At 53.9% G+C, this 22,745-nt stretch overlaps 9 protein-coding genes across 9 annotated transcripts; 5 read left to right on the top strand and 4 right to left on the bottom strand.

The window, feature by feature from the left end:
- Positions 1 to 292: 292 nt before the first annotated feature.
- On the bottom strand, positions 293 to 757 carry PG994_014409 (uncharacterized protein; the record flags this gene model as incomplete). The annotated part of the gene is made up of 1 exon (XM_066865818.1): positions 293 to 757. One exon carries the CDS (start codon positions 755 to 757, stop codon positions 293 to 295), a length of 465 nt encoding a protein of 154 aa, XP_066708947.1.
- Positions 758 to 1,970: 1,213 nt separating this feature from the next.
- Positions 1,971 to 2,991, top strand: PG994_014408 (uncharacterized protein; the record flags this gene model as incomplete). The annotated part of the gene is made up of 2 exons (XM_066865817.1): positions 1,971 to 2,195; positions 2,626 to 2,991. The coding sequence occupies 2 exons, from the start codon at positions 1,971 to 1,973 to the stop codon at positions 2,989 to 2,991; spliced, it is 591 nt and encodes a 196-aa protein (XP_066708946.1).
- A 3,265-nt stretch (positions 2,992 to 6,256) lies between these two features.
- Positions 6,257 to 6,655, top strand: PG994_014407 (uncharacterized protein; the record flags this gene model as incomplete). Its single annotated transcript, XM_066865816.1, has 1 exon — positions 6,257 to 6,655. The coding sequence occupies one exon, from the start codon at positions 6,257 to 6,259 to the stop codon at positions 6,653 to 6,655; it is 399 nt and encodes a 132-aa protein (XP_066708945.1).
- Positions 6,656 to 7,628: 973 nt separating this feature from the next.
- PG994_014406 (uncharacterized protein) lies at positions 7,629 to 9,001 on the bottom strand (the record flags this gene model as incomplete). Its single annotated transcript, XM_066865815.1, has 2 exons — positions 7,629 to 8,315; positions 8,360 to 9,001. The coding sequence occupies 2 exons, from the start codon at positions 8,999 to 9,001 to the stop codon at positions 7,629 to 7,631; spliced, it is 1,329 nt and encodes a 442-aa protein (XP_066708944.1).
- A 935-nt stretch (positions 9,002 to 9,936) lies between these two features.
- On the bottom strand, positions 9,937 to 13,833 carry PG994_014405 (uncharacterized protein; the record flags this gene model as incomplete). Its single annotated transcript, XM_066865814.1, has 3 exons — positions 9,937 to 9,975; positions 10,092 to 11,875; positions 11,976 to 13,833. 3 exons carry the CDS (start codon positions 13,831 to 13,833, stop codon positions 9,937 to 9,939), a joined length of 3,681 nt encoding a protein of 1,226 aa, XP_066708943.1.
- Positions 13,834 to 14,333: 500 nt separating this feature from the next.
- PG994_014404 (beta-transducin) lies at positions 14,334 to 15,498 on the top strand (the record flags this gene model as incomplete). The annotated part of the gene is made up of 2 exons (XM_066865813.1): positions 14,334 to 14,379; positions 14,447 to 15,498. 2 exons carry the CDS (start codon positions 14,334 to 14,336, stop codon positions 15,496 to 15,498), a joined length of 1,098 nt encoding a protein of 365 aa, XP_066708942.1.
- Positions 15,499 to 15,792: 294 nt separating this feature from the next.
- Positions 15,793 to 17,151, bottom strand: PG994_014403 (glycolipid 2-alpha-mannosyltransferase; the record flags this gene model as incomplete). The annotated part of the gene is made up of 6 exons (XM_066865812.1): positions 15,793 to 15,949; positions 16,008 to 16,097; positions 16,148 to 16,453; positions 16,503 to 16,626; positions 16,684 to 16,944; positions 17,007 to 17,151. 6 exons carry the CDS (start codon positions 17,149 to 17,151, stop codon positions 15,793 to 15,795), a joined length of 1,083 nt encoding a protein of 360 aa, XP_066708941.1.
- An 890-nt stretch (positions 17,152 to 18,041) lies between these two features.
- On the top strand, positions 18,042 to 20,605 carry PG994_014402 (Spc97/Spc98 family protein; the record flags this gene model as incomplete). Its single annotated transcript, XM_066865811.1, has 3 exons — positions 18,042 to 18,104; positions 18,171 to 20,327; positions 20,372 to 20,605. The coding sequence occupies 3 exons, from the start codon at positions 18,042 to 18,044 to the stop codon at positions 20,603 to 20,605; spliced, it is 2,454 nt and encodes an 817-aa protein (XP_066708940.1).
- Positions 20,606 to 21,755: 1,150 nt separating this feature from the next.
- PG994_014401 (mrna splicing protein yju2 protein) lies at positions 21,756 to 22,745 on the top strand (the record flags this gene model as incomplete). Its single annotated transcript, XM_066865810.1, has 2 exons — positions 21,756 to 21,903; positions 21,991 to 22,745. 2 exons carry the CDS (start codon positions 21,756 to 21,758, stop codon positions 22,743 to 22,745), a joined length of 903 nt encoding a protein of 300 aa, XP_066708939.1.

The raw sequence follows: 22,745 nt of genomic DNA, 5'->3' as shown, positions 1-22,745 counted from the left end.
GCTATTACTTTGCGTGTGAAAAATTGAAGAAGAAAAAGAAAGGAGTTTCCTGTCTGTTAGTTAGTAGGGAGGAGCCTGCGTTTCAGTTACGCATCTTTTGTACATCGATGATACCAAGCACAGCTCAGGACGAGGGTGCAACTTCAGTCTGTATCTGACAACAACAAACAACAATAATGATAATTTTCTATATATATAAACTACCAAAGGCAAGAAACAAAAGGGGTAAAGTAAAAAAAGATTCCAGAAGATTCCAAGGATTATCCCATCCAGACCTCTCCATTAGCTACTACTAGTATTCCCACAGATCCCCCTCCTCCTCATTGTCGAAAAGATGGTCTTCCTCCGGGGACATCACAAAAGTCATCTCTACGGGCCTGTCGAATTCATCGTCGTAGTCGACGTCGTCGGTGTAGACGTAACCTATGGAGCCGTTGGGGCCGGCGTTGTCCTCATCATCCTCGTCCTCGTCCTCGTCTTCGTTCTCGTGGTCATCCTCGTAGGAGTCGGCAACAATGCCACCAGCGTAGGTGAAAGGCGCAGGCTGCGAAGGACCGGCTTCAGCCATGGTAGCATCCGCATCCGCCATGGAAGCATCCGCATCCGCCATCGCAGCATCAGCATCAGTCCAGGGACCGTCATTTAGGCCGCCATTGACGAAGGGGTCGTACATCTCCGTCAGCTCCTGGGGGATAGTCCCCAGGTCGGCTATCTGCTGCTCCGCGTTGAAGGCCTGCTCGCCCATCTCCATGGCCATCATTTACAGCGCCTGCGCCACGTGCCGCTGGCGCGTGGCCTGTTCGGCCATCGTCTCGACGCCCTCCCGCTTCCCGAAGCGCCCAATTTTCTCCTGGAGTCGGACCAGCGGCGGCGCATCATCATCATCCTCGGGGTCTGATTGCTGTTGCTTTTCCGACGACGGCGTCAGTGTCAGCGACCCTCCCTTAGGCTTGGAGCCTAAATTTCCCAATAGCTTCGTCATCTTTCCCTTGACTTTAGGTGTAGTAGTAAGTTTAGTAATAAACGAAGATGGTTTCTTCGGCTGCTTCATCACCGCACCCCGCTTGCCCTTTTGCAAGGCGGGCGTGCTCGGTGGCGTGGACAGGCCGGTGAACAGTTTGGCCGGACCTTTGCCTTTGTCGCCGGAGGCGGGCGTCGACGGCGTAGGTGATAGCAGTCCGGTAGTGAAGGGGTCGGTAGTGCTGGGGCGGGGCTGGCCCGCCGTGTCGTCGTCACCTGGTTGTTCACTTGGTTCTCCGTCGTTCCCGTCTTGGACGTCGTTCACCGCTCGGATACCTATTATACGTTTTGTTGATTAGCGAACAGTCAGAGTTTGCTTCGGCTTTTCTTTCTTCGCTTGGTTTTTGAAACTCCATTTCTTCCTTCTCTAAGAGTAAAGAAGGAAAAGATAGTTGTACAAAAGGCGTTGACCGTAGAATAGGGGGACTTGTGCATACCCTTGAGTTAAACAGCAGCCAAAACTTTTCCTCGGTATCTATGGGACAATCGGTCCAGGGGGGCCACGCGTCCTTGGCTATAAAAGGTGTCAATCCAGAGGCCCCTGCTTGGCGATTGCCATCATTATAGTTACCGCTGTTAGAAGTTTTCTTCCCTCCCATACTAGGGAAGGCGGCATTATAATCCCCAGGGTTACCATCCTTAGTAGGAGGCACAGGGGGTTGTGCATTAAAATGCATAGTACCACTATAAGGCATACCCGAAAAGCCACCACCGCCGCCGCCGCCAGGAGGGGGGCCGCCACCACCACCACCACCGCCACGGCGACGACGGGGTGGTTTTAATTTGTTTTTCAAGCCTACGCTGTCCAAGTCTCCATTTGATTCAAACCCCTTTGGAAGCTTTTGTTGAGGTCCCGCGGCGTAATCTACATCATTGAGAACTGGTGGCTTCGCCTCAATCCTGCCGGGGAAGTTCGCGAACAAGTGCTCTAGGTTGTCGAAAGTGTCCCCATGCTTATCCTGTGTTACGGCGAACGATGCGGGCTTGAGATTCCGCACCCCGTCATTGTGTTTCTCAACCGCTTTTTCGAATTTCTCCACATCGTTCCCGTCCAGCCGGAAGCCCACGTAGTCCGGGGCCGGGGCGGCCGCGAACAAGCGCGACCGAGCGCACATCCGGCGGAGATGATAGACCACATCTCTGTGGTTTGCCATCAGGCTGACCATGGCGTCTCGGTAGGTATTCTTGTAGGCCCGCCTGCTCGCCGCATCAAGCTTCCCTCGAAAGACCACTTGGAGAGCTTGGGCGACATGCTTCTCTAAGTTGGCGCACGCTCGGAGGTAGTTCACAATCCAGGTAAAGTAAGCGTACAGAGTCGCCCTATTGCCGCTCCGTTTCAACTCTTCGTGGGTTCTTACTAGTTTCAGTCTCAGCACCTGTTTCTATTTGCTGTTTCCAAGCTAGGTATGCTTCTGCTTTTTAAGGAGAGAGCTCGATGAAGCTGGGGGGGGTTGTTGTTGTTGTTGTTGAGAAGTATCAACTTCTCGCGGATGAACTTACGAATGTAACGCATATCGTTTGGACTCATTTGTAGTTTACGAAATACCGCCAGTTGGCGCGCACTTGATCCTCGGTGCCAGCGCCAGTGTTATTGACGCTCGGTAGACTCAGGCCATCACCAGGCGCAGAATACCAACCCGTAAGATTGAAGAGCGCATCGTCGTCGGGGTCTGCATCATGAATGACGTTGCAGTTTATGGTAGCCTGTTCGGCCTGAGTATCGAGGTGCCACTCGCCACGCTGCGTGTAGCCACGGTGGTGTTCCCGGGGGAAGCTGACCATGGCGGCCCAATTTTCGGCCCATTCCATGACCCTCTCGAGCAGGGCCTCAGGGCTTGGGAACGCGTCCTGCAACTCCGTCCTGAAATGGCGATTCAGCATATCCTTCAGCCATACCTTCGTGACTTGGTCGAGGATAGCCTCGGCCTGCGGGTTTCCAGCAACCTTTACGTTGTCAATGGTACCCACTAGGATGGCTTGGTGATTCCAAGCATCATCAAGTGCCGCAAGCGCCACATCTCTGGGCTCACCTGCTGGAAACTCCTGCAGGGGACGTAAAACAGTACTTGGCCTTTGGAGTTTTCAACGTCAGCAGACTCCTCGTGCCCATACTGTTCGATTTGCTATATGAATGCCATCCTGCGGGATCGTTCCCACCGGGAGCCGACAATTGCTTGCCTAATGTTTACAAATATCAGGAAGCTGCTTACATATGTTTTCATCTGGCTCTACTCTCGTCTCTCCGTCCACCTCCATCCGGTCATCTGGGTATACTCCAGACCCGGTGGCTACCGCCATGGTCTGCTGTGTCGCCATGTTCACTGTCGCTAAAACCCTGCCAAAAGAAGCTGTAGTTTCGGTACTGCTGGGAGACAAGTGCGCTACGATGGCGGATGAAGGAAACCCAATCTCAGGGGTGGGGGTCGTCGTTGTTCGGAGGTATAGCCGATGGATCAACCCTCTCCGTGCACAGGTGGGAGTGAGCAGCTTGGAGTGATCTTCTGGTCGAAGAGGAGCAACCCGGGAAGATTTTGAATTCCCCCCTATTACCAGGCGACAGGCACAACCTGTCGGGCATTGTCTGCTGCTCTTCGTTGAGACTGGATGTCACGAGCACAAAGGGGCGCTCATGCCACCCTAGCCGTTACCACCGATACGGGCTCTCCCCATTGTGGCCGAATTCGTAACAAAGAGCCACTTGAATATCTTCAAAACTCCGCTTCCGGAATCAGCGACTGATATTGTCTCGAGTCAAGTCTATGATAATTAGCCAGTGCGTTTAGGGTTTAGTGAATTTTGCGCAGTTGCAGACCAAGTAGTATAGAACCTATACATTTCACTACTCCCTTCAACGCCAATTACGGTCTGTGTAATGGAAACGACAGAATACTTTGAAAAATAATGGCGTTGGTAGAGCAGATATTCCCAACGAAGTATGCTTCCACTATCTAAATATATCTGAAATTATGATTAATGCAGATAGCAATTCCATGTTGCAAATTCTGTTTTCCGCTCAAAAGGATAGAATTATGCAATACATTGGATGATCAAGCAGTATACGAGGTATGAGTCTCAAAACGTCGCTAGCTGAGCGAACAGAGGCCTGGGATAATACCACCACACCGGGACCCTTAACAGCTCCGGGGCTCCGGATGGCACACCGTCAGAACTGAGGAACAGGTTACGGAAGTAGACGCGGCGGGAGGAAGTGAAACGGGAAAGAAAAGCAGAGGGAGCGCGCAAGGACGTATTATATGTACATGGACCAACAGTATACGGGGTAACTGTAGCGGACTTGTCTCATACCCACCAACGGCGAGCCCCAAATGTTAAATTTCACATAATGCATATACATGCATATATACTTGAATGACAGATCCCCTACTGTCTGTCCACTTCAACTACAGCTCAACTACCAGAGTCCTTACTAGTCGACGGGTTGAATATCATTACAATGTAATTACCTAGTATGATTGTCAGATACTCGAATTTTGCGTGAATGTATGCAGGTCGGTTCTACTCAATCTTGGCCTCGTTTCATAATGATTACCTACAAGGCCATTAGGGGGAAAGGGGTAAAACCATTCGTCATATCCAAATTTGGGCGGTAGCAGCCTATGTTGAATTAAGCAACGTTATATTTAGATGACATGTTCTGTTTTAAGAAACTCCGCTTCAATACAAAAGCCAACCGACCAACAAAAACGGATGAGTCCCAAAGACCTGGTAACCTTCCCGTAATTATACCTTGTTGGTTCAGTCACCTGTCATTGGAGTGCCGTTGGAAGTCAACGACGTGCGGCTCAGTGCGCACAGCCGGAGAGCACAGTACGTATCTCCAAGGCGCCTTCTCCCGCCGCCTTCTGACCTGAGACGGGCTCCTGTCGGTACTGATGAGGATGTCAGCGCTGAAGTGCGCTCTTCGCGAAGGAGTCTGGTGTGCGGGCAGCCTCGCTGACTTAGTAGAGGGGACCTGTAGGGGTGAGGGGTAGGAGGACAGTTAATTGCGGCCAGGTTGTTTTTCCCAGATAGCGTAAGCCGTGATTATCTCATCCGTGTCATCGGGATGGGACGTTACGACTTCTGCTGACCCGGCACTACCACCACCACCACCCAAAAACAACGACCCTCACCAACCAGCAAATGGCCAGTTGCTCGGGCTAGACGATTCAAGGGCTTACGCCAAGTGCTCGTATATTGAACATCGCCCAGCGCACACCCCAATTAACCAACATTCTATGCTATTCAACGCCATTAACGAGGTTCGTAAATCAGGCCAACAGACCCATTAACAGTGCCCCCGCTGACGGCCGAGAATCTCAGCCGCGAAGATGTGGAGTTGTTGCCCGCATGTGGTGCGAGGCCAATGGCGTTTGCAGCCACCCGTTCAGCTGGGAGGACACATCACCACCCTATTTTTGAGCATCGGCAAGCAAATGCCCCGCTCTTGGAGCGACACGCATGTTGCAATAGTGTCTGAGTTCTAAAAAGGCTGCTTCCAGAATAGAAGGTGTTCCAGTTCTCGGACTTTGTGATACTCCGCCAACAGTTCTTCTCTTCAGTCCTAGGTCACAGTTGGACAGGGTACAGACTGTCTTGACGGTTCGCATTGTTTCACTCTGTGGCAGATGCAGCTCTTTCTCCGCAGCATCAGAGTTCTAAACTGAAGATACCAGAGAGTCGGATGCCGAATTCAATGCAATGAGGATGATGGGTGCTGACAGAGAGACTTCCGCCGGTAATTCTACCCCATAAAGCACTCCGGCTCCTCGGCTGATCGACACAGCCCTCCGAGACGTCAGCCCTAGAAGCTGCAGGTCTAACTGCTAGCCGGATCATCAGCCTACCACCATCATCCTGTTAGCATACAGGTTACTTGACGTCGCCTCTAAGCCACGGCCTCGTAAAGCTCGAGGCTGCGTGCGGGTGCAATACAATGCAAGCCTCATCGACAGCAGCATGTTGAGGTCCGATGTAAGAACGGAAACCCCGAGGACACAGCCTCGATCGCTGGGACTCGATATAGTAACTCGCGGTGATATACGGGAGAGATGGAAGACATATTAAGGGGGTAGATGCCCCGGATCAGAGAGATGAAGTTCCCTATCTAACAGCACCATCATCACCCAAGCAACTCTCGCTACTTTGCCAGCCCAGGCCAGAAAGCTCATAATTACCCTTAATCGCAACCCAGTCAATCATCATCTCCATTTCAGTATCTTACATCAACCTCACCATGCATTTCACCACCATCCTCGCCCTCGCCACCACCGCGCTGGCCCTACCCACCGCGAAGCCGGCCAATGACGGCTCGTGGTACCCGGGCAAGTACGAGGGCGGCAGCACGGGCTACGACGACGGCCAGTACCACCCCGCTACTACTACTACCACAACCAAGAGGGAAGACGACGACGGGTCCTGGTACCCGGCAAGTACGAGGGTGGCAAGACTGGTGTGGACGACGGCAAGTGGGCGCCGGGCAAGTATGAGGGCGGCAACACTGGGATTGACGATGGCCAGTACCACCACCCCGAGGGCAAGCGGGCCGATGATGGGGCGTGGGCTCCCGGAGAAGTATGAGGGTGGCAACACGGGCTACGATGATGGCAAGTGGAGTCCTGAGAAGTACGACTAAGGGTTGGCGTTGGTGGTTCATGATTTGGCATTGAGATCTCTGATTAGCATATCATTTTGGTTTGGGAAGTTTTCAAAGAGGCGGCGGCTTTGTAAATATCCATTGCATGGTCTCTTCGTCTGGCATAGGAGTTTTATCACAATGATTTCGCATTATTTTCGGATTTTTTTTATCTATGAACATGTGGTATTGTGTGTGATAAGCGGCAGTGTCGTCTATTGTGGCTGTCATAGCACGTCACAAGGGAGACAGTACTGGGGGCTACTGTTGCATCAATTGGGATGTTGCTATGTATGTAGTTGGCATTCGCAGGCGCTGTCCCAGCCTTGACGATCAATTTTCCATGAATCACCAACAATCTCCACAGCAGAGTAGAAGTCTGTTCCGGTACCCATCTTGCTCATCTCGACCATGTGGCGGAGGACCGAGAAGGTCGGGTCGTGGCCGACGGTGGCAAACGACGCGATGCATACGGGGGCTCCCTTCAGCAGCAGAGGCTACCCGTTTAGCACTACACTGAATCCTCTCAAGTAGATGTTGAGGAGGCGGGGTACCTTGAGTATGTTGAACTCTTATGAAGCCATGAATAGGGGTAGCTCGTATGTTTTACCCGGCGATTCTGACGAACATCACTGTTGTGACGGTCCGCCGTAGGACCCCTTTTCAGATCCTCGACAAGTCAAAAGCAAGTGCACTTCGAAATTATGGTTCCATTTCTAGTCTGACAAGCCGTGTATTATACCCTCACACCATGATATCCGTATCCTTGGTCGCTCGAATCGGCACCCCTCACTCGGTGTCCCCAAAACGCCTTCCCATTTCTATCTACAGCAACCTGTTCCACAGTGGCCTTTGAAACTAAGACACTACGATTACCTACACTTATACACACAAGACATTACGTCGTCTTAAGATATAAATTCGCTTCGAGTATATGATAACACACCTCCTTCCCTTCCCCAACCAACCCCCCTCACATCCCCGCCCCGCGCCCAACAAACGGCCCACCCCCCTTCCCCCTGTTAAGCCTCGCGAACAGCCCGTCGAGCTTGCTGCTCCACGCCAGCGGCAGGCTCTTCTGGATGCCCCGGACCTGGCGCTCCCCCGCCTGGCCGATGATCCAGATGTGCGCGTAGTCGAGCCAGAGGGCCATGAAGTGCGCCAGCACCACCATGGCCCGGGGCCGCCGCTCGATCAGGAACTGCGTGAAGTGGTTGGACACCAGCACCGCGAACCCGCCGAAGCGCCGGCTGACTGAGTCCTCGGGCTCGCCCGCCTCGATCGCCCGCGCCACGCTGCACGTGTACCCCAGCGCCTCGTCGTAGACCCGGCGCACCCCCGGGTCGTCGAGCTCCGTGACCCAGTCGTCTTCGTCGTCGGCAGTAGCAGTATCACCACCACTAGTTCCTGGGTGCTCCAGCAGCCAGTCCAGCGCGCTGTGGTCGCTGCCGATGGTGGTACTGGGGTCGACCATGACGGGTGGGTGCTTCAGGAACGTCATGATCTTGGCGTCCTCGTTGCCCTCGTCGCCAATGAGCTCGGCCGCCGCCTTGAAGACGGCGCCGGCCCCCTTGCCCATGCGCAGCCACTCGACGGGCGGCTCCCAGGGGTCCATGGGCAGCGTCTGGACGAGCGCGAGCGCGTGCGCGAGGATCTTGAGCTCGAGAAGCACAGCGCGTCGGCGTTGCGCGACGTCAGGTTGACCACCTCGCGCGCCTGCTCGCGCAGCAACGCGCTCTTGTACGTCTGCTGCAGCAACGCCAAACGGTCGCGCTCCTCGGGGGACGTCGCGCGCTGCGCACACCACAGGTGCAGCGCCGAGTGCGCCATGATGCCGTACAGCAGCACGTCCCAGCCGTCGCGCAGCGCCATGTTGGGCACGTCGATCTGGAAGAGCTGCGTCAGCTCGGGCGTCTGCGGCACGTTGAAGGGGTGGCCCATGGTCAGGTTGTTGTGCAGCAGGCGCAGCTCCCAGACGCGGCGCTCGCGCGACTCGGGGAGCTCGCTGTGGTAGCTGCTGTTCTCAGAGGAATCGAAGTCACTGGGCTCGGAGCTGGGCGATTGCTGCTGGCTGCCGCGGCCGCCGCCGTTGTGGCTCCCCGGCGTCAAGCTTTCGGTAACGGTCGCTGACGGGCTCAGAGATGACGCGCCGGCGTCCAGGCGCGTCTTGAGAGGAGCCCTTGCATCGGGACTATCGGTGGTGATCGAGGAGGAGGAGCCGACGGCTTTCGCTTTGTTCTGGGCACTTGCTCGGGTCTTTGCGCGTGAGACGGTCGAGGGTGCCGTGGGCGTTGCGATTTGCGCGGGTAGAGGCATTCGACACTGTGCCTGGCGCACCCGCCGCATGTCGGGTGTCCTTCGTCACATTTTACCCGCCGTTGTTTGCCTGTCCCGGAAACGGTCCTGCATTAGTATTGCAACGTTCGTATATTCCACATGCATGGGTGTTGAAACATTGTGTCGAGAGCGGCAGAGCAGACAGCTAGGGAGTAGGGAGCTTGCATGTATGACAGGCAACCACTCACTTTGTTTGCGACATGCAGCAAGGAAAGGAATTGAAGGGATGGACGGATGGCACGGGTCTCTGTACTCACAACGTATGCAGCCCGTCCTGCTCTTCTTATGATAAAGCCTAGGACCCCGCGGTCGAGGCTGTTGATCTAGTGATTCCTCCATTGACTGAAGGCTAATTGTGGCCGCTTCGGTATCGGGTTCGTTCGACGATTCCTTTATTCGATTTGAGTCGCGAGCGCAACCTAGGGAAAATCCGATGGGGCCGCGGTCGTCGATCCCAAGAGGTAACCTAGGTTCAGCCCGTATTACGCATCAGCTCGTACCAATGACGATCCCCCACTTCCTCGATGCAAAGATGCCTAGGGCCAAAGCAAATGCACCCAGTGCAGCCATCATATCGTTGCTACTTGCACCAACACAAATTGAAAAAGTGAAGAAGTATAAAATTAAATGGCCGTCATGGCTTGCAAGAGAAATGGAGGTGGCCATTAGCGTCTAAAGTAGAGAGTGATCCGGGAACGATAGCGAAAGCGGGCACCACAGCAAAGATGGTTCAATAAGACGTGTATACGACACATAAGCAATACGTTTTTTTTTTTTAAGATTTAAGATGTTTGTTTGGGTATTTTCCATATTACAGAGTGAGGTTGCGGGTTTGTGTCGTCGCCCCCTTTCCGGCCCACCAGGGAAGATGTATAAATATCTCTAACCAAATGCGCCTCTTCGTAAGTCTTCTAACACATACAGCTACATGCCCGACGCGTACATTATATGCGATCCATGGTGGTGGTGGTGATGGGGATGGGCTTGAGTCTCGCCCAATAGTGTACATAACTTTACATTTGAAAAGACAAAGGCGAAATCCTCTCAATCTTCTTTTTTTCTTGTCCTCCGCCTCGTTAGCCTCGGGGGCCTCAGGGACCTCGTCAGCTTCAGTGGTCTCGGGGGCCTCTTCAGGTGCGTCGGCTCCAAATGTGTCTTCGTAGGTCCGGGCTTCCGTCTCGCCCACGACGTGGACGGGCCGCTGCCGGGCGCGAATATCCTCCTCCTCCCGGAACTTCCGTCCGGCCTTGGTGTGCTTCTCCAGCGACCCCTGGAACATTTCGTACCACGCCGCATCCCGGTCTCCCTCGTGCTGGAGCGCCTTTTTGCGTCGGTTCATCAGTTTCTCGTACAAGTTCCAGGCGCGGCCCTCGGGCATCTCCTGGATGTTGTACTCAATGTCCCACTTGTCCGACGGGTCGAGGTCTTCGGGCCGTTCCACGTAGCTGCCGTTCACCCGGTTGCGAACCGTCAGGACCATGCCGAGAAGCGGTCCCCTGTGAACAAATGCGTTTTCGTCAGTCCCGCCAGCCTGCGGTTCCGCAGTCAGCGCAGATGGCTCGGTGGCAGCATCGCTCGACTCCTTGAGTCCATCTTCGACATCAGTAGCCTGTGTGGGAGAGGATGAAGCTGCTTTGGAATCTGCCATCATTTTGCCCAGGACACGCTCAAACTCCCACAGCTTCGAGTCATCCTCATCATCCATGTCCCTTTCAGACACTTCTCTTTCGTCAATGTTCTGAGCCATGCGGACAATCAGATCCTTCAGGTTGGACAGGCTAGAAGTGCCCGACAATGCCTTCAACTCTTCTACCTTCTCTTGCTGGTCAGGATTCAGACCGGCAGCTTCTAGCTCGGCAGCAGAAATGGACTCTTCTGAAACAGGCTCTCTGGCCACGCTGTCGTCTCTGTCGTCGCGTTGGTCCTCTTCAGGAGCAACTGCTTCCTCGGACTGAGGTTCCTGCTTACTGGGCGAGCTAGTCTCGATAATCGGGATAGAGACGCTGGGATCAGACGTAGCCTCATGGAATGATACATCCGACTCAGCATCCGCATCTCCCCGAGACTCCTGAGCGAAGCTGTCTTTGTCGCCGCCCTCGGCAGTGTCCGTTGTCTTGACTGGCTTCTCCTCGGTCAGGGTGTCTACCTCTGGTGCATTCTCGTCATGCACCGCGGAAGGCATGTGGCTCTCGTCGGACCCCTCAGCTTCGGCAACGTCTTCGGATGTAGATTGCTCTTCTACGTGGTCTTGGCAGTCCACCGCATCGTCGCGATCAGCAAGAACACCTTCAGTCTGTTCTGGTGAAGCATCGGGCGACAAAGCGTGGAGGAGCGAATCGACGTAGCTGCGCGTGTCCTCTGGCGATTGGCTGCCAAGTAAGCCGCTCTGCTCGAGGGCATCTTCAATGGCTTCTCGGACAGCTGCGACACCAAGCTCGTCATCCTCCATGGCATCTTCGACCTTAGACCGCACATCTTCCCAAATGGCTGTATCAGGCACCTCATTGATCACAGGGGTTTCGCTGGATTCAGCCAACGCTTCTTCAAGCTCATCTTGCTCGAGATCGTCTTCCTCGAGGCCATCGTCTTCAACGGGGTCTTCATTATCCGGAGTGGAGGTTGTGCCCACGTCGGCAGGACCCAGACCAAGCACCTTTCTCTCGAACTCTTCGATCTTGGCTTTGTTCGCCTCCTGGACCTCCTTGATTTCGTGGTTTTCGACTGGCTTGGCGAAAATGTACATAAAGGGGGCGACTACAGACGGCCGCGTTTCAAAGTGAAGCCGCAACGACTGTTCAGGGAACTTCTTGCTGGCCCGGTCCATAATATCGTTCAACAGCCCCAGACTGAGCTTGAACTCCGTATCTCCCCAAAGTGGTATCACTGGTTCCATGTAGTGACAAATCCATCTCGGGCAATGGGATATACTGGAAGCCGAATATCCTCTGCGTATTGTGGAAGGCAACAAAGATTCCATCCATACGACCCATACGCACCTGCAGGGAGTACTTCAAGAACGCGGACCGTATCATGTCGTAATACTCTCTCTCGAACGACTGCCAATCGCCGAATCGATTACGGATCTCGTAGCCAAGGCCTTTATGGAAACCCTCGGCGTCCATGCGGATAGAGATAACCGCCCTCGTCTTGAGGTCAAACATGCCAGTGCCGGGGACTCTGGGGTCGTGAGCATCCAGCTGAGATCGCATCATGAAATCTCCCAGGCCCGTGTAATGATAGGCCTCGTCGGCGTTGCGCTCCTCTTCCGAAATCTGGTCGGAGTTGATCGTCCGGTAGCGCTCGTAGTCTTCTTTCGAGAGGGTCAAGAGCTTCTCCATGGATTTCCCAAGCATGCTCAGGATGTTTGCCGTGTCGAATTCCTTGTCGGCGTCAATGGCGTACACGCCATCTTTCCAATGGAGGAAAATAGCCGCAGGACTCGTCAGAATTTTGGTGAAATGATTCGAAGGAGTATTGAAGCTTTTTGACAAGATGGCAGGATTGATCTCTCTCCAGGACGACAGGAGATAGTGGAAGTGAGCCAACATTGCCGTCATGCTAGAAGTCGAACCAGTGTAGCGTTTGTTGTTCTCACGTGCAATGTTAATCAAGGTCTCGTCCTTGGAGGATGTGATGTACTGCTTGAGGGCGTTGAAGTCGAACTCCTGGATTGGCATAATCTTGGACAGGTAAGGATCAAAGTTGTAAACCCTTGACCGTGGATCTTGAAGGTGGTATACGCCCGGGTTGAACAATACTCTGTCCAAGCCGTACGAGACAGGTGGTACCGGCGGTTGCTTTTTCTCGATGGGCACAAGATGCAGATTTTCAGAATAGATGTTTTCGATCTTGATATCAGCTTTTTCAAGGGGTTTCTTGACTGGTTTTTTAATTGTTGATTCTTCTGATGTGGCTTCGGTGATATCGGTTCCAGCAGATTCGGCCTGTGATGTCAACATCCAGGGAGGTGTCGCATTAAGGGGGTTATTAAGGGCTGTAGAACGCTTCCCCTGCGAGGGTGGCTCGGCCTTTGGACTGGTTTTGCGAAAAATAGCCCCCCCCCGCAAAGCAGGCCCTGCTGATTTGGTTTTCCTGATAAAGACGGACGGAGCCTTGGGTTTCTTGTCAACTGCGGTGGCCGCGTCTTGTGCCTTCTTCGTGTCCTCGGCACCAGTCTCCGATGGAGCTGCTGATGGGTGTGATGCGAGAGCCCGGCGTAATGCTTTCAAGTGTCTTGGAGTCAGGCGAGCTGGCCCACTCTCGCCGGCTGACTTCTTCTTCTCCTTCTTCTTCGGTTGTTGCGCATTGAGAGAGCCGGAAGCCAGCTGTTTCTCCGCTGCACCATCCGCTTCTTTGCCGGGAGCCTTGCCTTCGCGCTTCCGTTCCGACTTGGCCGCCCCGGTCAAGTCGATGTTCTGGGCGTCGAGAACATTCTTCAGCGCCGCCAAAGCGCCCTGCAGGACCTTCAGGTCCCGCGCCGTACCCTCCTGCTTCTTCTTCTTGGGAGCAGGTTTAGCAGGGACCGTCTCGGTCCCGTCGGACGGCTTGCTCGCCTTCGGCGGTTTCTTTTGTTGCGGGGCAGGCGGGGAGGGCTGCTGCCTCTTCTTCTTCTTCTTTTTCAGCTGCGGGGAAGCCGGTTCCGACTCGGTGGTAGTTTCACTGGGCTCGGAATTGTCGTCGGCTCGAACCAAAGTGGCCGAGAAGTATCTGGGGTGGCCATACTGGAGGTGCAGGGCAGGGCTCGCAAATGCGGCACCGCGGTTACGAGATGCGATGCGGCATGTTGCACAGATGTGATGGGTTCTTAAGCGGCGTGCGGCCAGGCTTGCTAGTGGGAGCATTGGAACAGCCTGTTAGGGATGGACTGCCTGCGAGGAAAAAAGACACATTGAAGACCTCCGTAAGATCAAATCAGCACCAAATGACTGTTTTCCAAGTTTGGAGTTGAGAGTTATCGCGCCGGTAACTTGCACCTTCAAATAAATTTTTAATGGGTTGGAGGATAAGATAATTGAAAAAGCAAGACCCCGGTTCGGTATTTTCTAGTACGTCAACGCTAATCCATTCCCAGCTAGCAGCGCCTGTTGGCTGTATTGAATCACTGGCCAATCAAATCCTTCTAACCCTTACAGTCACTCAACCTTCTTACAGTACCTACCTACACAACCTATACTTCCAAGGGTACTGCAAGGGCAACTGATTATATACTTCGTCTTTCCAGTAGTAACTGGTGACAACATATCTATTGTGGCATTGAGGGGCCTATTTGGAATGCTTGGACTTCTATATGTAACCATCTCAGAATGAGTTTGCCTATGAAAACAGCACTGTTCACACAATCATGGCTTTCCCGGACAAGCCTATAGCCCACCTTTTGGGCTCAAATGGTAAGTCTGCCCTCCTATATTCTAAGCGTTTTTTAGATGATATGCATATACTAATAAGTAACAACAGGCCCTGTCAATGCCGTGAGCTACTCCGCCTCACCAGGGACCTACATCCTGACCGGCTCCTCAGACCGGACCATCAGGCTGTACAACCCAGCATCTACAAACAACTCTTCTTCTACCTCTTACATAACAGGACCCAAGTCCGCCCCCGCGGAAGTGCCCCAAGGCCGCCTGATCCAGACCTACGCGGCGCACGGATACGAGGTCCTCTCCCTGCGCGTCTCGCACGACAACGCGCGCTTCGTCTCAGGCGGCGGCGACCGCTCCGTCTTCCTGTGGGACGTCGCGACGGCCCAGACGCTGCGGCGCTTCGGCGGCAACGCCGCGTCGCACAGCGCGCGGATCAACAGCGTGTGCTTCGGCGGCGACGACTCCTCCCTCATAATATCGGGCAGCCTGGACGCGACGGTGCGGATCTGGGACACGCGCAACCAGTCGTCGCACAAGCCCGTCCAGATCCTCGCCGAGGCCAAGGACGCCGTGACGTCGGTGCTGGTCCCCTCAGGAGGTCCCGAGATCGTGGCCGGCAGCGTCGACGGCCGCGTGCGCAGCTACGACGTGCGCATGGGCCGGTGCGTGACCGACGTCGTGAGCCCGGCGCACGGCGTGACGAGCCTGAGCGCGACGCGCGACGGCCAGGCGCTGCTGGTCGGCTCGCTCGACAGCAAGGTCCGACTGATGGACCGCGACTCGGGCGGCTGCCTCCAGACGTACGCGGACCCGGCGCTGCGCAACGCGGAGCTGCGGGTGCAGTCCATCCTCGGCGGCAAGGAGCAGTACGTCCTGGCCGGCGACGAGATGACGGGGGCGCCCGGGCAGAACGGCGAGGGCCGGCTCTGGGTCTGGGACGTGATGACGGGCGAGGTCAAGACCAAGATCCGAGTCCCTTGGGGACCGGCTGGCACAGAGCCGAAAAAGAAACTCATTGGTAAGGACGGAAAGGAGAAGGAGCGCAATAATATTATCAGCTGTTTAGCCTGGAGGGAAGATGGGTTTGGCAACCAGTTTTGCGTTGGAGGGACGTCGGGCACAGTTACGGTTTTCGGCTACCATTAAGATGCGCCTCAGTCAAATATTGGTATAGTTGCATCGTCTTGCTGGATACTGGGGACTGTGCATCAAGTCATGTCCATCTTCATAATGTTATAGTGGCGTTGAATTCATACAAAGCACTGTTCCGCCATATGCTACAGCGCTTAAAAGAGCTCCCGTCTATCATCATGCCTTGGAGTGACGCCGTAACACCCAAATGCCCCAACACTAGCCCATGTCATTTCAGACTACCCAGACGTTATTACATCCCTTTAAACATCATGAAATCCTCCCTTCTATCGAGTCGCATACTTTTGTTTAGTCCATGTGAGCATACTTGAACCAGTTCGGGCGGCAATCCTCCTTCTGCAAGAAAGGCTCTCCGTCGTAGAACTTGCCCTTGGTGCAGCCGTGGCACTTGGGAGAGTTCGGGCAGTTGAAGAAGGGAATATGCTGATAGCCGATATCTCGGAACCTATTCGTAAGGGTTAGCAAACTGACTGACACAGCTAGTCTGGTCCAGCATTACTCACCAATGGATTTTGCTCTTATCTTCAAACAAGCCCAGCGCAATACTATGGACAGGCGCATCGCCCCATCGTTCATAGAAGAAGCCGCCAGCCCTGTCGAGGTGGTTGAAGTAGTCTCGTATACTTTGCTCCTCCAGAACGACATGTCGGCAATCTCGAAGTTGGTCCAGAAATGACAGGTAGAGTAACCGTTGGCCTGTTCCCAGTGCTCGGGGCGGCGCGTCTTGTCGGTCAGCCACAGCTGAGCATTGTTGGGATGCAGGTATTCCGGATGCTGCGCAATGAACTTCTCGGTTTCGGGCCACAGGGTGGGGATGGACTTGGGCGCGTCGTAAATAGTGACGGTGAAGCCGTAGGTCTTGTTGCGGTCCTGCATGTAGCGGAAGACGTCATAGTCGACGTCGCAGAAGAAGTGAACCTTGGGCTCAACTCGCCAGTAGAACTGCATGCTTTCCATCGCTGGATGCTTGTAGAAAAAGACCACTGTTCCATCGGCACATTTGGTGGTAAGACAGCATATCGGCGTATTGAATATCGTTCTCCTTCAAAATCTTGACGGACTCCTTGTACAGATCGTCATTGATCCACGATGGGACCTCCCAGTGTTCTTTTGGGATGACCTCTGCATTCATAAGTCAGCCACGTTTCTCCAGCCATGCTACTCAACACTCCGACCTACCGTATCTGCATTCGGCCTTGGTTGCAGCTCTCGTCTTCTTTTTGAACTCCTCGGAGAATGGAACATCGTTGAAGAAAGTCCACGGGTAGTTGAACTTGGAGTTCCAAGTCCTCTCGAGGTCGCCCATGGACTGCAACATGCCCTCGAGCTCTTCGTTTCGCACAAGGGCCAATAGGGTCGCATTAATTCGCGCCGGGTTCTTCGCGTCTGGCGCATAGTCTTCCGTCGCGCGCCAAAGTTTTCCTTCTGGTTCCTCGAGGGCTGGAAGTAGTGTCGGCTAGTACTTAGCAGGAGGCGTGAGGGATGGGATTGGGAGAGCATACGATCTAATTGGGGATCCCTCTCAAAGGTCTTGTACTTGTCGGGGCCTACTAATCCTGGTGTAGGCTTGAGTATGGTATAGAGGAAGAAAATCCACATCAATAGAGCGGCAAGCCCAAGGGCGCGCACCGGCCTTGCTATAGCCATGATGTCGTCGCGTGTTGAGCTGTCATGAACTGCTTGTTCGGTTTTGCTGCAGTAGAAAGTTGAGACACCGCTGCCAACGGTAAGTAGGCACGGGTGGTATTGAAAGGCACTAGATGAGTCGGTAAGAGCAGCTTGTGCAACCACAAGTGAGTAAATAGCAGTCACCGACACTTGATGCAAGTTAGTCGGTCGTCGTCGTCGCAAAGCAGTCTGTTCACAGAATCTGCTGTCGGGGCAGATACAGATACAGAGTTGTTAGAACTGTCTTTCTGGCGAACTCGCGCCCGTGACGAATTGAATTGACAGACCGTTCTGCCCACCAGGACCTAACGATGCCTAGAAATTTTGGAGAAATAGGAGACACCGAATCGGCACTGTCTGCAGACTAATAAGATTGGCTGCATTATGCCGTCATGCTTCGCAGGAAAAGCCCTCCAACAGGATTCCTGCGCACTGTACTCCGCTAATGCATCCTTGCTCGAAGCTTATCGGTCATAAGCAGCCCTCCTGGGCCGACCTTGGCAAACCAAACTGCGCGTGGGGGAAGCTGGAGACGCGTTGGCCAAGCCTAGGTCGACATTGACGTGCATATATGTACCAGACCAATACCTACCCAAGTAGGGCACCCGACACCTTGATAGTGTCTGAAAGACATTGATGGTGAAGTACTTTTGTCGAAACTCGTTCCTCGTTGCGCAGTGGCCTTTTCTTCGAAATTGTTAGGTGCCCCGCTGAGTGAGTACGCCGAGCTTGCACCTAGATCCGATTGCAGCTGCGGGCATCATACTACCTTGAGGGAATCCATAGGCGGTCAATGTGAACTCATATTGATATCATACCGTCTCACACTGCGTCGTCCTACCTGGAGATAGCGTAACGTCTCCTTCAACATGGCTTATGCAGCTACGTTGGGTTCATTGACCGAAGAACTTATCGAGGTGATCTTAAATCAGGTAAGCCAGTGAGATAAAGACATGGTGCGTTGCCTGTAGGCCTCATTAAACTGATACTCTTTATAGCCAGAGCCCGCCAGAGTGAGATCTCTGAGGGACTCCAGTCTGCGTAGCCTCCGGTATCACAACCATTTACGCACCAACCAGTTCGACGTAGAAAAGCATGTCAATGGCATTGAGGAGCGCTTCCGTGTGCTCAATCGGGATGGTCTCGCCGACGCACTCAGGGGACGCTTAGATGCGCTTTCCGCCGTGTCCAACAAGTTCACCCCAGAGATGCTTCACTTTCTGCTGGAGCTGTCAGACCAACCGGTGAAGAAAACCAAGCTCGAAGACCTGATTCCTCGAGAGGAGCTCCATGTCGACCCGGGCGAGCAGCTCAAGTGGGAAGATATTATCAACGAAGGAGGGTCTTCGGATGATGATCTGTGGAAGAAGCCCGACTTCAACGATGAGAGTTCCGAAGACGAACCTGTCGACGACGACGACAAAGAGTCATACGTCTCGTTTGGATCCGGACAAACGTCTCTTTCGAGCATTGAAGCCCAGTATAGGCGGCGGCCGCAAGACTATGTGATTACCTCTGTTGACGACGATTCATTGTCAAGAGTACAACAGACGCAAGATTGGAGGCTTCCCCGTTCCAAGGCCTCGGGTCAAGATCATGCGCATTCTACGAGGTCAGAAATTCAGTTCGTTCGCGAAGCTCTCTTTATGTTGGCAGGTCTGGATAATGATTTGTTTGACAAAAGAGGCGATCCTTCGGACAAGTATCTGATGCAGCATGCTTCAATTTATTCACTACAGTCTGTGTTGAAGTGGTTTGGGAATATTGCACGCAACTTTCTTGTTCTCCGAGCCCTAGCGCGAAATCGCCAGCAAATACACCTGTTGGAAGTGTTCCGGGATGGCATAGCGAAGCGGCTACAAGCGTTCAACGCCGTAGTGACCAACATTGAGAGGCGCCTCGTCGATATCAAGGAAGACACAGTGGTCAGTCTCATTGAGCTGCAGCGTGAAATCGACCCGCACGTCCGTCCTCTTCTTGACCTGTCAGCTATTGTCCAGCAACTCGCGCGGGACACGAAGTCTCCAGCTTTCCGGTATCTCGAACTCCTTTTTGATGCGGCAAGCACTGCGCAGCTCGAAGGTCAAGACAGCATCTATGAGTTCTTTGGCAGGCTGTTCTTCGAGTGCTTCCAGGTCTATCTACGGCCGATCCGTCGATGGATGGATGAAGGCGAGCTTGGGGAAGGTGACGTGACGTTCTTCGTCACGAAGGCGCAAGACCAGGTATCCCTAAGCCAGGTTTGGGAGAACCAGTTTGAGCTACGAAGCGCTGCGGACGGCTCGCTGCACGCGCCCCGGTTTCTGCAGCCGAGTGCCGTCAAGATCTTCATCACGGGCAAAAGCGTTGTCGTCCTAAAGAACATGGGGAAGCTCAGCCGAGCCGATCCGCAAGCCCCGGAACCTGAAATGGGGTTCGATGCGCTCACAAAGTCAGATCTGGGAAGTTTTGCACCCTTTTCTGAGATCTTCAACGTTGCCTTTGAGAGTTGGATGCAAAGCAAGCATCACGCGGCCTCAAGCACACTTCGGCGTGTTCTTTCCGAGAGTTGTGACCTCGATGGCGCCATAGATATGCTCCATCGATTATACCTCATGACCGACGGCTACCGGTCCGACATCTTTGCTCTTGCACTATTCAACAATCTCGACTTGCTGAACCCCAAGTGGCATGATCGGTTTGTGCTAACAGAACTGGCCCATGATGCATTTAACGAACTCGGGGACATTCACCGCATCATCATTACTGCTTCCGACCCAGAATCCCAGGGCAACATCCGCACGTCCAGAAGATCAGTGCGAAAGTGCCTTCCTTCCATCGGGGTCACTTACCGAATGGCGTGGCCAATCCGCATTGTTGTTTCTGGGGAAAGTATCACGCACTACCAGTCTGTCTTCACGTTTCTACTGCAACTCCGCCGTGCAAGTCATATGCTACAGGCATCTCACAAGTCTATGAAGGCAGTGGGGAGGGACCACGAGCAGGCACTATACTACGGTCTCCGCAGCAAGATACTCTGGCTCTGTGCCTCTCTGCAGTCTTACCTCTCCAATCTCGTCCTTGCGCCTCTGACGGAGAAACTACGCAAAGATCTTGAGGATGCCATCGACGTAGATTCAATGATCGCGTTGCATGCAAACTTTACCAAGCGTCTGGTCGCCGAAGCTTGTCTCGGAGCAAGCTGGACCCCATCTACCAGTGCATTCTCGATTTCTTTGACCTCGCCATTCGGCTCGAGGATGCACGTCGGACGGAACATGAACGACAGGCGGCCACTGCGGAAGAAGACGAAGAAGACAGAACCCACTTGTTCGTAAAGGTGAACGAGGAGGAAGACGAGACCTTCCTGGAAGAGCAGGACAAGAGCGCGTTGGTTCTGGAAGATGACAGGACGTATGCTGAGGTCCTGCCGCGAGATACGGTCAGGCTTTGATAGGCATCTCCGGTTTATTGCAGGGGGGTTGAGAGGTGTCGCGAGAGCCAGTGGCGACCCGGCGGCTGCGAAATGGGATACGCTGGCCGAGATGCTGGAAGCTGGTGTTCAACCAAAACAAAACGCCTGGTAGATATAAGGCTGTGGAATAGATAGGAGAATGCTCTAAAGAAAACTACATGTACGTTTATTTATCTAGCCTTGATTCTTAATGATGGGCTGGTGAAGTGAGAGCTGCTAGAGATGGCATAGCAAGCTCATGACCGGTTATTACTGTTTCGTAACATTAAGACTCCCGTCGCTACTAATCTAACATTTCGAGGTCTCGAAACGGCTGATGAATCCTAGATGAGCGTCACGGCGCCTTTGGTAGGTGCGACGAGACCGATCAATCAGGCTATCAAGATGCAAGAGGGAAGTAAGGCCTGACTGAATGAGTAGAACTAGTCTAGATCGCAACCAATTGGAGTAGTTAGCTCACTATAGCTTTCACGGCTTACGCCGTCATCATTATAGGTCCTTTTATCAGAACCTTTCCTCAACATTGTTTAGACCATCAAGGTCCACTCCACCACCGGCCCTTATAGCTCAGTGGTAGAGCGCGTCACTCGTAAGACCTGCACTCCGATAAGGAGGCAGCGATCGATAAGATATGACGAGGTCCGTCGTTCAATCCGGCGTGAGGGCAAACATTTCTCCTGAAATAGGGAAGGAGCGACCGAGCATTATCTACCTTTTTTTGCAGAAGGTGCGGCCAAGGAAGCTACAGGCCATACAGGGAAAGAACGAGGCTATTGCTTTTCAGTTGCTTCGTAGCTATTACATGCATGCAAGTTCAGTTTCAATAATATTATCCCAGCCAGTCGCAGCTAGAAATGAGCATTTCAATGTTCAAAGTTTAGAAGGCGGAATTGTCCGGTGGGGCTGAGGTTGCCGACCCACCGAGTTCGTACTGCGTTCCGCCCATTCGGAGACGGCCCAGGCAAGCGCAAACAAATCAGTATCTTTGGCCTGCATTTCAATCTCATATCGACGACCACTATCCAACTACAGCATACCTCCCCAACAAATTTCTATCTTCATCCTCGGCTAAGTCCTATCACTCAACTGATCGAAACATTGCCAATCGACCACCAACCTCTCTGTCGCCATGTCTGAACGAAAAGTCTTGACCAAATACTACCCCCCGGACTTCGATCCGAGTGCCCTGGGTCGCCAGCGGAAGCCGAAGCAAGCAGGCCCGCGTGTCATCACCGTCCGTTTGATGGCGCCATTCTCTATGCGCTGCCTAACATGCGGTATGTTTCTTCTATTTCCTCTACCTACTGTATCCGATTACTTAAAGATAGAACATTGATTTCTGACATGTGATTACCAACATATAGGTGAATACCTGCCCAAGGGCCGAAAGTTCAACGCGCGCAAAGAGACCAACCAGGAGGAGAAGTACCTGGGGATCCAGATCTTCCGCTTCTACATCCGGTGCACGCGGTGCTCGGCCGAGATCACGTTCAAGACGGACCCGCGCGTCAACGACTACGTGTGCGAGCGGGGCGCGAAGCGCAACACGGAACCCTGGCGGCCCCTGAAAGAAGAGACGGACGAGGAGCGGCTGGACCGGCTCGAGAAGGAGGAGGAGGAGCGCAACGCCATGGAGGAGCTCGAGGCCAAGACGGTCGACGCCAAGCGCGAGATGGCCGTCGCCGACATGCTGGACGAGATCCGCACCAGCAACGCGCGCCGCGACCGCACGGGCGGCGGCGACATGGCGCCCGACGCGCCGCCCGTCGACGAGGAGGCCGAGCGGCAGGAGCGCGAGGACCTCGAGGCCGCGCGGCGCGCGTTCGCGCGGCACAAGGAGCAGGCCCTGTCCGAGCAGATCGGCGAGGAGGAGATCGTCATGGAGGACCTGTCAGATATGCCCCCGCCGCCTGTGCCCTTCAAGCGTGAGAAGCCGGTGAAGAAGGTCGAGCGGCTCCCTGGTCTGAAGAGGAAAGAACCGCCGACGACAAGCGCTGCTGCTGCGGCCACTTCAACACCCGCATCCGCATCCCCCGCACCACAGTCACAGATCAAACCGCCTGTGCAGGCCAAAGCAGGCTTGGCAGGCTTGGTCGACTACGGTTCGGACTCGGACTGA

Source organism: Apiospora phragmitis (genome assembly GCF_038363925.1).
Source record: "Apiospora phragmitis strain CBS 135458 chromosome Unknown utg000013l:1.0-2965645.0:1.0-2969333.0, whole genome shotgun sequence".
NCBI classification, from domain to species: Eukaryota; Fungi; Ascomycota; class Sordariomycetes; order Amphisphaeriales; family Apiosporaceae; genus Apiospora; species Apiospora phragmitis.
The sequence above is the reverse complement of the archived record's forward strand: the minus strand, read 5'-3'. Positions and strand labels throughout refer to the sequence as shown.